The 14,256-nt window shown below is 58.2% G+C and overlaps 1 protein-coding gene across 4 annotated transcripts in view; it reads left to right on the forward strand.

Annotated features, from left to right (window-relative positions):
- Positions 1 to 14,256, forward strand: part of FOXP4 (forkhead box P4) — a 51,976-nt gene that overhangs the window by 31,686 nt on the left and 6,034 nt on the right. The window contains exons 4-13 of one of the 4 annotated variants that reach the window (XM_082731749.1): positions 5,812 to 5,934; positions 6,529 to 6,609; positions 8,125 to 8,272; positions 8,370 to 8,580; positions 8,856 to 8,960; positions 9,735 to 9,822; positions 10,901 to 10,984; positions 11,112 to 11,283; positions 11,377 to 11,453; positions 12,534 to 12,635. In XM_082731749.1, the coding sequence (XP_082587875.1) occupies positions 5,812 to 5,934; positions 6,529 to 6,609; positions 8,125 to 8,272; positions 8,370 to 8,580; positions 8,856 to 8,960; positions 9,735 to 9,822; positions 10,901 to 10,984; positions 11,112 to 11,283; positions 11,377 to 11,453; positions 12,534 to 12,635 (1,191 nt within the window). Of the gene's footprint in view, positions 1 to 5,811; positions 5,935 to 6,522; positions 6,610 to 8,124; positions 8,273 to 8,366; positions 8,581 to 8,855; positions 8,961 to 9,734; positions 9,823 to 10,900; positions 10,985 to 11,111; positions 11,284 to 11,376; positions 11,454 to 12,533; positions 12,636 to 14,256 lie in introns of all 4 variants that reach the window. The other 3 variants (XM_082731747.1, XM_082731748.1, XM_082731746.1) reach the window with 3 other exon arrangements.

Below are 14,256 nucleotides of genomic sequence, written 5' to 3' on the forward strand. Positions count from 1 at the left end.
CCCCGTCCCTTCTCAGGTTTCTGTTTCTCCATCCCCATGGGTCACTTGGCCTGTCCCTCTCTCCCTGGCTCTCTTAGCTACTGAGGTCATCACGTGCCTCCTCCCCATCTCTCACCCGCCAGCTCTCTCTCTCTCTCTCTCTCTCTCCCCCAGTTTCCTGTCTCTCGGTGTCTCTCTGTCTCTTTTGTTTTCCTTTGCACAATCTGCCCTTTTTTCCCCCTTTCCCTTCCCCCAGCTTGCCGGCCCATCTGGCTGGCTGGGGGAGGGGAGTTCTGTTGGAGGTTTGGGGGGGTGTGGGGGGAAGCCAGGCCTTCTGTTTACCTTTTGTGTCACAAAGAACTTGGGAGAATTGCGGTCTGAGTCGGGTGGGTCACGATTAGGGCAGCCAGTTCCCCTCCCCCTGGGCCCTGCAGCCTTCCTTCCTCGCTCCTCCACCCCCCCCCCTTTCCCCACAGCAGCAGGGGAGGCTCGGAATTGGGGAGAGGATTAAGCCGGGCTTTGAAAGGAAGTTTATCTAGGGGAGGAAGGGTAAGCACGACCCTGAGCTCCGAGCAATGGAGTTTGTGAGGGTGGGGTGGGGTGGGGAAGGAAGGAGGGAGGTGAGGATGGCAGGGAGGAGAAGGACCCAGGACAAGGCTTTGTCCCAGGATGGGGATTGCAGGGCTCTGAGGAGTATCTGAGTCTTATGTCATACAAGCTTATATTTGGAAAATGGTTTGAACAAGTTCAAGGTGGCCGACGGGTGTGGGGCCTGAGCAGTGGTCCTCTTTTAGAAGTCTTGAACCTAATGAGACAGCCCTCAAGAGGGAGGAGTTGGGGGCCAGGATAGGTGGTGGTCTGGATGGGGAGGTGAGAACAGATCTGGAAGGTAAATAATGGGAAGAAGAGCAAGTTCTCACACCAGAATGATATAGAAGGTTCTCTTACCCTTATCGTGTCAGGACTGGGCCCCTTTGAATTAGGGATCTCCCAAAGCCTCCCCGCCCCCCCAAACACACACACATTTCCCGGGTCTGAAATGGCTACTGCTCTGAGTTGTCCTCACCCTGGGCCGGGCCTCACACCCTCTTCTAAGAACAGGGAAGGGTGGGCTGGGGTAACAGGAATGTTCCCCTAGCCAGAGAGGGCCTGCTGACCCAAGGCAGGAGGGAAGGAGTTTGATGGTAGTTGGAGGGACTGAGGTCAGGCATCAAGAAGGACTTTATTACAAGGGCACCTGGGTGGCTCAGTTGTTGAGCATCTGCCCTTGGCTCAGGTCATGATCTCAGGGTCCTGGGATGGAGCCCCGCATCGAGCCCCGCATCGGGCTCCCTACTCAGCAGAGAGCCTGCTTTTCCTTCTCCTACTCCCCTGTTTGTGTTTCCTCTCTCGCTGTGTCTCTCTGTCAAATAAATAAATAAATTTTTTTAAAAAAAGGACTTTACGGCTGGCTATGAGGTATAGGAGATCTGAAATAATTGAGAGGGGAAGGGAGGCTAATGGAATCTGCCTCAGGAGAGCCCCTTCCCCAACACAAGAGCAGCCCTGGAATGGCTTAGAGTAAGAGGCGGAGGTTTGGTCAGAGAGAGCAAATGATCCTTTTCTCAGGCCTCCGCTCTCCTTGCCTCCTCCTCCAGATCATTGACTGATTCATCCATTCGTCAAATACTTGCTCAGGACTAATGAAACTAACAGCATTTACAGACTGCTGACCATGGGGCAGACACTAAGTGCTTTACATGTGTCATTTGTCTCCCCTTATCCTCACAATCCTGTGGGGTCTAGAGATGCTGTTATGAGCAGATAAGGAGACCTTAGCCCAGATAGGTTGAGTCACTTGTCCAGAGTCACACAGCTAATAAGGGACAGAGCCGGAATATGACCCCAAACAACTGGCCCCAGAATTTAGACTCTAATGTCTGCGCTGTGATGTCATGTGTGCTCAGCACAGCAGCGAACGCCAGCAGTCCCCAGGTGCAGAGTCCCAGCCAGATGAGTCTCTGGGTTCAGGAAGATGGGGTTCATGGGCCATGTCTGAACTTCCCCAGGAGCCTGGAGATCCAGCTGTGGACCCTCTTCTAACCTGGATATCTTCCTTGCCTCTCATTCCCACCCTTAGGTTCATAGTTTCTAAGGAGGTGGAGCTTCTGTCCTTCAGTGGGGCCCAGGGCCTTCAAATAACTTCTCTGTGAGTGAAGTGGTTAAAGAAAAAAGATAGATGGCCACCCGTTTCCGGTGGCCTCCACATGACAATGCTCTGCTCCCCAGGGCGAGGCAGGATTGGCTGCCTCACCTCCCCTCTCCCAGAGCCAGCTTCTGAAGTTTCTAGAACCATGTTAGTCTCCAGCTCCAGCCTGGAGATGGCCTAGTTTGTGCCCAGGCCTGGGCCCCAGGCAGGGAGAAGTCCGTTACAGAAGGCAGCAAAGTTAGCTGGGAGTTTTGAGGTGCAGAGCGGACGGCGACTAGGGCCAGGCCCCTTAGCCCTGCCCAGCCTCCATGCAGCTTGTCATTGCCCCTAAGGCTGACCCTCCAGAATTTCTGGAAATTGATCTTGGTGCCCCACCGCTTCTTGCCGCAGCCCCAACCCAGAACTAGTCTGAGGACTTCCTTCTGGTCATCTGCAAGGGAGTTTAACCTAAACCAAGCTTCGGCCTGGTGTCTCCACTTGAGCCAGTGACCCTAGACCACACTTTAGGGGTTGAGTTTGGGTCCTTGATTCTAACACCAAATTGCATCCGTGGGGTGCTCAACCTCCCCACGGACAAGCATCCTCTCTGTAAGCCACCAGCCAGACCAGCACACTATACATACCGTGGGTGGAGAGGACCCAGGGGCCTGGGCCGGGGCCCTGCGGGAGGGACTGGAGGCAGCTGTGGGCATTTAGCCCACGGCTCACACTGCCAGGCCTTTAGTAAGCATTTAACCGCCCTGGCCACTCTCCAGACAGTGACTCATGGGCCTTGCTGAGCTGACAAGCTGACAGTGTCTATCCTGACCCATCCCAGCCTAGTGAGGGGTCAGCGGGGACACGAGGGGAGCTCCAGCTCTGTCCTCAAAACCCTGAGGGGTATTGGGGGGGTGGTGTCAGCCAGTCCAGGAGCTCAGCAAGCACTCGGCGGCAGCCCACTCCCTGACCTCTCTTGACCCCTGGGCCCCGGCAGACTAGTACACACAAGGCAATCCAGGCGTCTCTGCAGCCGCCTCTCCGGCCAGCTGTGCGGCCAGCTGTTCGGCCAATTGGCAGGGACGGCGGGGGCCGGGGAGGCCTTCCAAGGTCATCTCTTCCATTCCCCTGCGTCCAAGTAGGAAAGCCCCAAGGAAGGAAATGCCACATCCTTTCTTGTATGCCACTCACCGTGACTCACAGCCCTATGGTGTCTGGGCTGTCTCCCTGGCTGGGCCATGTCCATCTCCAGTTCAGTCCTCCCAGGATGAGGAGGTCAGGCCCTGGCCAAGCAGTGCCTTCTGGGGTTGGAGAAGTCATGGAGAAAGGAGAGTGAAAGGAGGAGAAGAGGAAAACCCAAATGTTTTACAAAGTAGTTTTCTCTACATTTGCATAGAATTTAATGGGCTACAAATAACTTTCACTTGCCCCTATTCCCACTGTCCCTTTGGGGACAGGCCAGGTTCTTTAAGTTCTCTAGGTCTCAGTTTTCTCATCTGTAAAGTGGTAGTGATGATTAGACACCCTACCTCCCCCGCTCCCATTTGCTGTGAAGATTTAGCCGAGTGCCTAAAGGCACCTAATTAGCAATTAGCGGTCTGGGTGGAAAAGGTGAGGTGAGGTGATTTCAAAGAATAGCCTCAGGAACAAGAGCCTAGGTCACCTGAATCAGAAATCCAGGACTCTGAGCTCCCTGCCACCATGGTGGGCACCCCCGAAGGAGGAGGAAAGAAAAGGACGGCTGAGCGGCCTCCCAGCCTCAAGGGCACCCAGCAAGGGACACAGGCTGCCTCCGCAAAGGGTGTGGGTCTGTGCCACTGTCTGCCCCCTCACCCAGGCCCCTCTGAGAGTGAGTACCAGAAGACCCCCCACGGCCTGGCTTTCTAGGGTCTCCTCCAGGTACAGTTGTAAAAAGGGAGGTTGGCCTTTGGCTCTCCAGCCTCCTCGACCCCTCCGCTCTCTGGATAATTCAGTTTCCACCCACACTTCCTAACCTTCCTCAAGATCTGCTCCAAGGTAGGGAAAGCAGTGTGGACACGGGGAAACACCAGGAGCCATGGAGTTCACAGACCCGGGCTTGAATCCCAGCCCTGCCATTTAAGGCTCCTCTGTAGAGGCCCGGGGGGCCTTCCTTTACCCACAGAATTCCCCAATAAAGAGCCAGGGTGTGTCCCTCCCAGGGCTGTTGGCACAGAGATGGCTGAGATAAAGGAGAAGAGCCCAGGGCTGGGGCTCAGCCACCAGTTATTGGGGTGAGGTGTAAGAAGAATTGGGAGCCCTGGGACTTCCCCCATGTCCCTGGATCCACTACACCTCCTGTGCCACTCCTCTTCCTGGGGATTCCCTAATTGGTGATTTGAGGCTGAGTCCTTCTCCCCCTCCCCCCTACCAGCTCTGCCTCCCTGCCCTACCCATGAGGCTGGGGTGGGGGGAGGTGACAGGGGTCACCAGTCCCTTGAGGATATAACCTGTCACATCCTGCCCAGACAAGTCCGGCAGGATACTCCCTGCCTGGGCTGCCCGGACCCCTCCCTCCCCACCCTTGGGCTGCCAAAGGGGCCTCTGAGCTGCTGGAGTAGGTTTTTCAGTTCAGGGGAGTAAATGCTCAGTGAGTGCCTGCTGTGTGTGGGAAGTGGTTGGGGTTAGGGGTGCTTTGAGAGCTTGGCAGCAGGAGGGGAGATGAGACCAGCTGGGCTCTGAGCCCCATCAGGGCACCCGTCTTGCCAGAACGGTGCAACTAAGACAGCCTTGCCACTTGGGCCTCCCTGGCGATGACTACCCCAAAGCCCGGGGATTTCAGGAAGGTGGGGCGGAGGAAAGAATGATGTTAGTGCTTTTCCAGGAACCTGTTAGCTGATAGCTAGGTTCTCTGAGCCTCCTCCAGAGGCCTAAGCCAGGCCAGGGCATGGAGAGCTCCTCCACTCTGAGAATCCTGCCTGTTCCTGCCGGAAGGCATCATCTCCACTGGTTCAGTTCCCGGTTTAGCGTTTGAGGAAACTAACACCCAAGAAGTGGCTGCAGGGGACTTGCCTGGAGGGCACACAGCAAATTCCTCCCAGAGCTAGAAGTAGCAGCCCACACCTGGCTCCCTGCTTGGTGTTCTTTCCAGCCCATTTTGACTTGACAACACCTACTATGGGTGTGCCCTGCCGATGGCCATGCCAGGGTATGTGACATGTGTGCGATCGGAACCAGAATCCAGGTCCTCATGCTGTGGGGGCCGCAGACTGCTCTCCGGCCAGGCCCACTGTGGACATCGCGCTCTCGGGACATACCGAGCTATTTACCGGGAATGGCTAGGTGTTGCCCATCCTCATCCCTAAGGGAGAAAGCCTGCCAAGCTTGGATATGGGTTCTACGACTGGTGTCACTGGACATAGTGCCTCTTGCGATAACAGCCCCCCCCCTTCCGGGGCGCCTCCTGCGTGCCAGGCTGTGTTTGAAATTTCAGCTCACTAATCTTCATGAGAGCCCTAAGAAGTGGGCACTGTTTTTACTTGCCCTTCAGAAACAAGAGTATGGAGAACAGGGAGGTAAACACTTGTCCAAAGACACACAGCACGTAGGTGGCAGAGCCAGAATTTGAACCCAGCGATCTCCCTCCAGTCCTCATAGCCATACTGTGGGTGGGAGTGAGAGGAGCAGGCTAATGGGGCCCAATCCCACAGGTGCCTGTGTCAGTGGCCATGATGTCGCCGCAGATGCTTACCCCCCAACAGATGCAGCAGATCCTGTCACCCCCACAGCTGCAGGCCTTGCTCCAGCAGCAACAGGCGCTCATGCTGCAGCAGGTGAGTCTGGCCCCAGGGCAGCTGGGAGGTGGGAGAGAGGAGGGTGGGACGGTGGCCTCCCATCTCGCACCCTGTTTACTGCCAACATCACTGCTGGCCAAAGCCGGGGAAGAAACCAGAGAGACTGCTCAGGCTGGATGGATCTGCATTCCTCCAGGGCAGCTGGGGAGAGGTCAGGGGTCAAGCCTCTCCTGCAGTGGCACCCCCATGCTCCCTGTCTCACCTGCCGGCCTCTGTATCCAGAACCCCAGGGAAGGGCAGAGTACTGGAACATCCCGGCACCTCGCTGTGATGGATTCAGGAGACCCGGAGAGAGGCAGGGCGGGCTCAGAGCTATGGGGTGAAGCCCCCCCCCCAACCCCATCCCTGCTCGGCTCCCTCCCCACCCAGGCCCTGCTGAGGATCCTCAGAGCAGACTGAGGAGAGTAGGCATCTCCCTGCGGGGTGTCTCTTTCACCACCCCAGTGAGACTCCGTACTTCTGCCTCCAGGAGCCCCATCACAACAGGGCCAGGGCTGTTCTGGGGTCTGCAGTCCCCGGCCCGTGGTAACCCACTCGCACCCCTGCCCCCCTCCACCTCCCACCCAGCTGCAGGAGTACTACAAGAAGCAGCAAGAACAGCTCCACTTACAGCTTCTCACCCAACAGCAGGCTGGGAAGCAGCAACCCAAAGAGGTAAGGGGCCTGAGGTGCCCCCTCAAAGGACCGCTGCCCCTCCTGGCCGGAGACTGGGAGCCGCACAGTGGCTAGGAGAGAACTGCCTTGAGGGCATAGGAGACCGATCAGGAAGCGCTGGGAGGGAATTATGGGACAGAGGGGAATGGGAACTGGGGGTGCACAGTTCTCCAGCTGCCCTTGTCCCCACTCCATCCTTCCTCCTTGCCTCCTGTTGTCGGATTAGTGAGGACAGGCCCCGGTGTCCCTTGCTCATGACCAGCTGCCTTGTCAGGTCCTTCCCTACCCACTTGTCTCTTAATGACTTAGCACCTCAGCCCGCCACAAACCCTCCCCCACCCCCAGGTTCTGGTCCCTCAGAACCCTTAGAACTTGCGCTGCTCCCTCCAACCCTGCCCCAACCTCTGCCACTTCTTGTAATATCAGGCCCTTCCCCTCCAGAGAATTCCCCGGCCTCACCTGGGCCACAGTGCCCCCTGAGCTTCCATACCAGGCCCCTGGGCTCCCCCTCCATGTCCCAGACCTGTGCCTCCCTCCTGCTGGCCTAACCACAGCCAAGTCCTGGGTGGCTTCTTCCCAGAAGGCTGCCCTGCTGACTCCCAGTCATTTCCCAGTGCCCTCAGCCTCCCCCTCAAGGTCTCATCCTTGTTGCCTTCCCTGCATTTTCTCTAGGCTGGCTTTACTGAATAGCTAGCCCCCCACTGCACCCCCAGGGCAGGGGGCCAGGCAGAGACGTCCCTGCCTCCCGAGCACCCAGCACAAGCTTGGCTCCCGGGGCTCAGAAAAGACCTGCGGATGCGCTGACTTGTTGGTGCCTGTGTGAAGAACTGACGGGCTGGGAGGCTGGGGGGAGGGGAGCGCTGGCGGGAGACAGGGAGGGAGAGAGCGGAACTCCAGACCTACAGTGAGCAATCGAGCAAGTGTGCGCCTGAGCAGTAGAGATGCGACTCTTCCCAGGCCTGGGTCCGGATGACCAGCTGATGCGGATCTTTTAAAGTCCCGTCAGACTCTTTGATTCCCTGTATCTAAGAAGCAGGAGAGGAGAGGAGCTGGAGGGGGTAGGCCCCTCCTCGGCGCAGGAGGGGGGCACCCGCGCATGTGGGAAGGGTGCCCGCCAGGCGGGAGTGGCCCCCGGAGCCTGACAAGCTCATCGATCATTGTGATGAGAGCCCCCCCCCCCCGCCCCCGTTTCCAGGCGAGCACAGCTGCGGTGCGGGGAGCCGAGGCGGAAGGAGGGGGGCGGGAGCAGGGAGGGCGTCGTGCTGAGCGTCTGGGTCTGCTGTGTGTGTTTGCGCGCGTGCGTACGTGGTGCGTGCGTGCGTGTGTTTACTGCGAGGAGGCATGCAGCCCTATGGAAGCTGGGCCGGGAGCAGAGAGGCTGCAGCGGCAGACGCCACTACGACAGCTCCAGGGGCTGAGAGGCCCTGGGAGGGGGTGGCCGCGGGGTGGGGGCCGGAGGGCGTGCCAGAGGCTGATGGTACCCCTCTGGGCCCGCCCCCTCGGGCCCCCCACCAGGCCCTGGGGAACAAGCAGCTGGCCTTCCAGCAGCAGCTCCTGCAAATGCAACAGTTGCAGCAGCAGCATCTGCTCAACCTGCAGAGACAGGGGCTGGTCAGCCTGCAGCCCGGCCAAGCCTCAGGGCCCCTCCAGACCCTCCCGCAAGGTGAGTGTCCCCCAGCCCAGACCTCCCCCCCCCGCCCCACCCCATTCCATTGGCGCCTGGGGCCCTGCTAGCCTCCCACCTCTCTCTCCCGCAGCAGCCGTGTGCCCTACGGACCTGCCCCAGCTGTGGAAGGGCGAGGGTGCCCCCGGGCAGCCCGCCGAGGACAGCGTCAAGCAGGAGGGGCTGGACCTCACCGGCTCAGCCACCACCGCTACCTCGTTTGCCGCCCCCCCCAAAGTCTCACCCTCCCTCTCCCACCACACCCTGCCCAACGGACAGCCCACTGTGCTCACACCTCGGAGAGACAGGTGCGGGGCCCAGGCCGGGAGAGGGCGCTGCACACCTGCCTGGCGGCAGCCCTGCTCCCTGAGGGATGGCACCCCTGGGTGAGGGACAGGGAGGGGGGAGGCGGAGCTCGTGGACCCGGAAGTTTACCCCTCTCGCAGGGCACAGCATTGTTCTCAGCCTCTGGGAAACCCATATGAGGGACAGAAACTTCACCAGCAGGGGTCCTGGCCAAGCTGGACCCAGGCCCTTGTGGTTTCCAGCGTCCCTGACTGCTGCCTCTCTCTTGCTCTCCTAGCTCCTCCCACGAGGAGACGCCAGGCTCCCACCCCCTCTACGGACACGGAGAGTGTAAGTGGCCAGGCTGTGAGACCCTGTGTGAAGACCTGGGCCAATTTATCAAGTAGGTGTCACCGCAACCCTCCATTTGCCCCGCCCCGCCAACAGCAGACTTTCCACAGGGCCATTCATCCTGCCCCCCAGCCGGCCACCTAGCTTGCCCCTCTTTGGACCTTAGCCACCAGCTGTCCTGCTGTCCTCCCCTCTGGGACATCTAGCCTAGCTCCTTCCCTGCCCCCACCAGCTCCCTGATCCCCAGCCTCCCATCTATATTTGCAGGGGCCTGCAGCCTCAGTAAACCCCATACCCAGGCTCTCAGAGCCCCTCAGTATGGGGGTGTGAGGAGCAGGAGAGGACACCCCCCCCCCCCCGTAGCCCTTCCCTGCTTCCCCCAGACTCAGCCCAAGAGACTGACAGCCTAGTGACAGGCCGGAAGGCCGGTGGACAGGCAGGGCGAGAGGCGACCAGCTGCCACTGCCGTGCCAGGCTCTGTCACTGACTGATTAACTCCGCTGTCTCCCAGACCCTTGCAGCATCAGGGTCAAACAAATTGTTTTCACGCTTCGTCAGAGGTTTACTTAATTAGTTCATTTGCAATTAGATCTCTCTGTAGCTGGGATTTTAGCAAAGACATCAAAGGAGGCTGACGAGAAGGCGGCTTCCTTGGTTGCCCTGTTGCCCCGTTTTTTTTTTTTTTTCTTCCCACCTCTTTCCCTTTGTATCTCTTGGTCTGTCTGCTTTCCAGGCTGTGGGCGGGCTGGGAGCACAGGATGGGAGGGTGGTGGCCACAGGCAAAGCAGGGCCAACTGTGTCTTCTCTGCCCTCTCCTGCCCCAAAGACACCTCAACACAGAGCACGCCCTGGATGACCGGAGCACAGCCCAGTGCCGGGTGCAGATGCAGGTGGTCCAGCAGCTGGAGATCCAGGTGCAGCTCTGAGGATGTTCAGTGACTGGGGGGGTGGGAGGTGGTGCAGGGTATGCCAGGCCTGGCCCCACCCTCAGCACTGACATCCCAAGAGGGCTTTGGAGGGCCTTGCGGACAGGGGTCATCTTAAGCTTTCTTGCTCCTAAGTGCCAAGACCATGAGGTGATTGTAGTTAGAGACTCAGGAGCAAGCCAAGGTGGGGGGTGAGAGTTGCGGTGTGTCTGCCGGGAGTCCCAGAAGAGGGGTGTCCATATAAAAACCATAAAAATGCCAACAGCTAACATAAGGATCCCTTACTTGGTGCTGACTTAAATACTTTACCTGTTGAACTCCGGGAATCCTCTAAACAGCCGTATAAGGCAGCTGCTATTCTCATCCCCACTTTATAGATATGGAAAACCGAGGCCCAGAGAGGTGAAGTGACTTGTTGCTTTGGTCACTAACCCCAGCGGGTGGCCGAGTTGGGGTCAGAAGCACGGCGGTCTGACCCCCGAGTCTAGCATGTAGACCCCGAGGTCTAGCATGTAGTACCTGACAGTCCAGCAGGCAGAGTGAGGGACATTTACCCATTTCCCTCTGGCACCTAGCAGAGCGCTCTGCCCTGAGAGGGTAGTTGTGAAAGACCTATTGAATTTATGAATGGGGGTGAATGAATCATTCATCCCTTCCTGTGTTTCCATTCATGGCGCGAGGTCCTCTCACACACAAGTGCCACTGAACTTGGGTGTTGTTCAACCACAGCCTCTGCCTTGGAGGAGGAGAAAAAGCATGTGTTGTTGTTAGCGAGGGGGCCCCTGACCTGTAGCTTGAGCCTGGGACCCACGGTCTGGAGGAGAAGTGACGAGGCCTTCATCGGGCCGGCAGCCCCAGGCCCTGGCCTCGAGGGTAGCAGGGAACGGAGCAGAGCCGAGGCCTTCTAGGAGCAGGGGACAGAGGGAGCCAGAGGCTGATATGTGAAGAAGAGTGGTGGGAGAGGGCTTTTCTCGGGTGTCTGGTTGGGGAGAGGTGGCATGTGGAGGAGGAAGAGGACTGGACCCCTTAGGGGCTCAGGCCCAGCTCACCTCCCGCCTCTCCACAGCTCGCCAAGGAGAGCGAGAGGCTGCAGGCCATGATGGCCCACCTGCACATGCGGCCCTCCGAGCCCAAGCCCTTCAACCAGCCCGTGAGTGACTCTCCCCTTCCTGCGACCCTCCCAGGACCCCTGGCACCCCCACCCTGGGGACTGGGCTCAGCACCCTCCCCATTGCTCACAGCTGAACCCAGTCCCCAGCTCTTCCTCATTCTCCAAGGTGACCGTCTCCGCAGCAGACTCGTTCCCAGATGGTCTCGTGCACCCCCCAACCTCGGCTGCTGCCCCCGTCACCCCTCTACGGCCCCCCGGCCTCAGCTCTGCCTCCCTGCACAGCGGGGGCCCCGCCCGCCGGAGGAGCAGTGACAAGTTCTGCTCCCCCATCTCCTCAGGTAAGGACTGACAGGAGGGTCATTCCCCCCCCCCCCCCCGCCCCGAGCTGGATCCCTCAACCGGCTACCCCACCCTCTGCCTCTCTTCCCCAGAGCTGGCCCAGAATCACGAGTTCTACAAGAACGCTGATGTCAGGCCCCCCTTCACCTATGCCTCCCTCATCCGTCAGGTGAGCATGGAAGTAGATGGGGGGGCACCCAGGCTGAACCCCCATCTCGGAGTCTCAGCCTCCATGAGAGTCAGAAGAGAGATAGCCCCTCCTGCACCTGACCTCTCTCTCTCGGGCTTCTTCCTGGCTGTACGGCCTCTCACCCAGGCTCCATCGGAGTCTGTGCCGCTCATGTGGGCGTCTCTCTGGGTTTTTGCTGCTTACACCCACTGTGCTGTTCATTCTCTCATTCCCATGTACACACGCTCCTAGGAGACTGTTTTTTTTCTTTCTTTCTTTCTTTAAAGATTTTATTTATTTGACAGAGATCACAAGTAGAGAGAGAGAGAGAGGAGGAAGCAGGCTCCCTGCCCAGCAGAGAGCCCGATGCGGGACTCATCCCAGGACCCCGAGATCATGCTGAAGGCATGAGGCTTAACCCACTGAGCCACCCAGGCAGCCCCAGGAGACTGTTTTCTGATAGACTCAGGGTCACTCTCAGTTGGTTGCCACCTGCCTGCCTGCCTCTCCCTCACCCTCCCTCCCCACCAACCCTCTCTCTCTCTCTCTGTCACATACACAGACACCCCTCTGTTTACTCACGTCCTTGATGCTCACATAATATTCTTTTATGAATAGACATTTGCACAGATGTCCTCTTGCTGTGACCCCCCCCAGCAGGCACACGCATCCTCACAGGTACCTTCATATATGCACACACCCCCCACCTCAGGCTTAGGGAGCCCTTTGCCAAAATCAGGATAAATTATAAACAGCCCCCAGCCTGTGGCTCTCTCTCTCCCAAGAATATTACTTCATTTTCATTCCCGAGTGGGGGCCCTTGACACCAGTTGCCCTCCAGAAGGAATTCACGTGCTCCTTGCACAAATGCATAGCCCTCACAGCTCATGTTTCCTAGCCCGGAAACAGCCTGCCCCACTGAGGGGATGGACGACACCCACCAGTCCTGTCCACGAGCCTCTGTAGCGGGTGTCCTCTGTTCTCAGGGTGGGAGTCGGGCCAGGCAGGAGGGAAAGAACACAGGCCTGTGACCCTTGAAGGCTCAGACTGAGGGTCCCTCTGCTTCTCTCTGGCCCACAGGCCATTCTGGAAACCCCTGACAGGCAGCTGACCCTGAATGAGATCTATAACTGGTTCACCAGAATGTTCGCCTATTTCCGGAGAAACACTGCCACCTGGAAGGTGAGGCATGCTCCCTCCTCCTTGCCAAGGGCCCCAGTCACCCTCCAACATCTCCTCATCCCTTTGACACCAAGGCCGCATCACATTTCGTCCCCTCAGAGGGTCAGTTCTTCAGAAATGCCCCCAGCTGGGTCTGGGCCACACCATAGGTCCCTCCACCCCCACCTCAGCATGGGCTGTGGAATATTCTCTAACTGCCCCTTAATAGCCCCTTCTTTCCAGCCTTGTGCTGCCTGCTTTCTGTCAAGAAATCCTCCTCTTCCCTGGAGTGCCCCCCAATAGGCCCCACAAAGTAGGGCCTCCAGGAGTTAATAGTGCCCCAGCCTGTTGGGGAGGCTTGGGATGACACTCTCCAGAGACCCTAAGGGTCTGGGTACCTTGGCTAAAGGTGCCTGTTCTGGAGCCAGGGGAGGGGTGGGCTGTGTGCAGGCACAGACACAGGGACAGCCGAACGAGACCTGTGGACTGAGCACTGGGACATAACCACAGGCACCCCCGTACTCTCCCCAGCTCTGCCATGGCGGCAGGAAGATAATTGTCTCCATCCAATTAGTCATTTCAGCACCTTCAGCCATAGAGTTTTCTCAGGGGACTAGAGGCAGGGAAGGAAGGGACCCTAAAAAATGGGACACGGAGATGTGGACTGGGGCACTCAGCCATTCATTTTCCCATAGCCAAGATGGGAGGGGTGTGTATCTGTCTGTCTGTCTGTTGGGTGAGAATATTAGTGTCTGTGCAGCAGAGTGGAAAATGATATCTAAATTGGGAGGGGGTGGAGGGAAGGAGAAGGGAGTGTTGGCGCCCTGCGGGGAAGGTTAGAGGCGGGGAAGGAGTCCTTAGCTCACAAGCTTAATTGGATCCCTGGCTCTTGAGTCCCCCTGCTGGCCAGCTCAGAATCTGCAGCCAGAGAGGCTACCTCCCCACCAGCGGCCCCTTTCAACAAGTGTCACGGAGGCCCCCTCCCCACCAATGCCCAACTGGGTGGGGTCTGCATAGGGCCCAGTCTCCTCTAACCCCAAAATGTGCTAACCGCAGCAGGAGAGACTGCTCTGTGACCTTCTGTATCCCTGCGTGCCCAATTCTCAAAGCTGGGGAAAGAGGCTTGGAGGCTGGGACGGTGGCTCTGATTGGCTCTGAGTGATGTCATTTCCTGCCAACCACAGTCCTGCCCTCTCTCTGAGCTGGCAGGGCCTTGTTGGGACCACCAGGTCCAGTCTCCAGCCTCTGGGACAGTTTGGATATCAGGTTTTAGAAGATAAGAGTCCTGCACAGACATAAAGGGTTGTTAATGATTGTTATCTAATGTTTATGTTCATAATGCAGGTTAATCCTTTACCTGTAGGGGTGAGAGTAGAGAACCTCATTTCCATTAGACAGCTCAGGGGCACGGTGTCCCTCACCCCCCTACTCTCCTTTCCTGTTCTCTCCTTTCTCCGGGATCAGGAGAAGCTGGTTTGGGTGACTTCCTTAAACCCCTCGGGGACCGTCTTGAAACCCCTCCCATTTAGCCAAGCTCCTTTAGGCCTTCCATGCCCCCTTCCATGGTCGCCCAGCCAGGATCATCCCAGTGGTCTCGCACCCCCGGGGTCTTCACCTCCTCGTCCCGTCGCCTCATAATAGG

The sequence above is a fragment of the Mustela nivalis genome (assembly GCF_964662115.1).
Source record: "Mustela nivalis genome assembly, chromosome: 5".
Classification (NCBI taxonomy): domain Eukaryota; kingdom Metazoa; phylum Chordata; class Mammalia; order Carnivora; family Mustelidae; genus Mustela; species Mustela nivalis.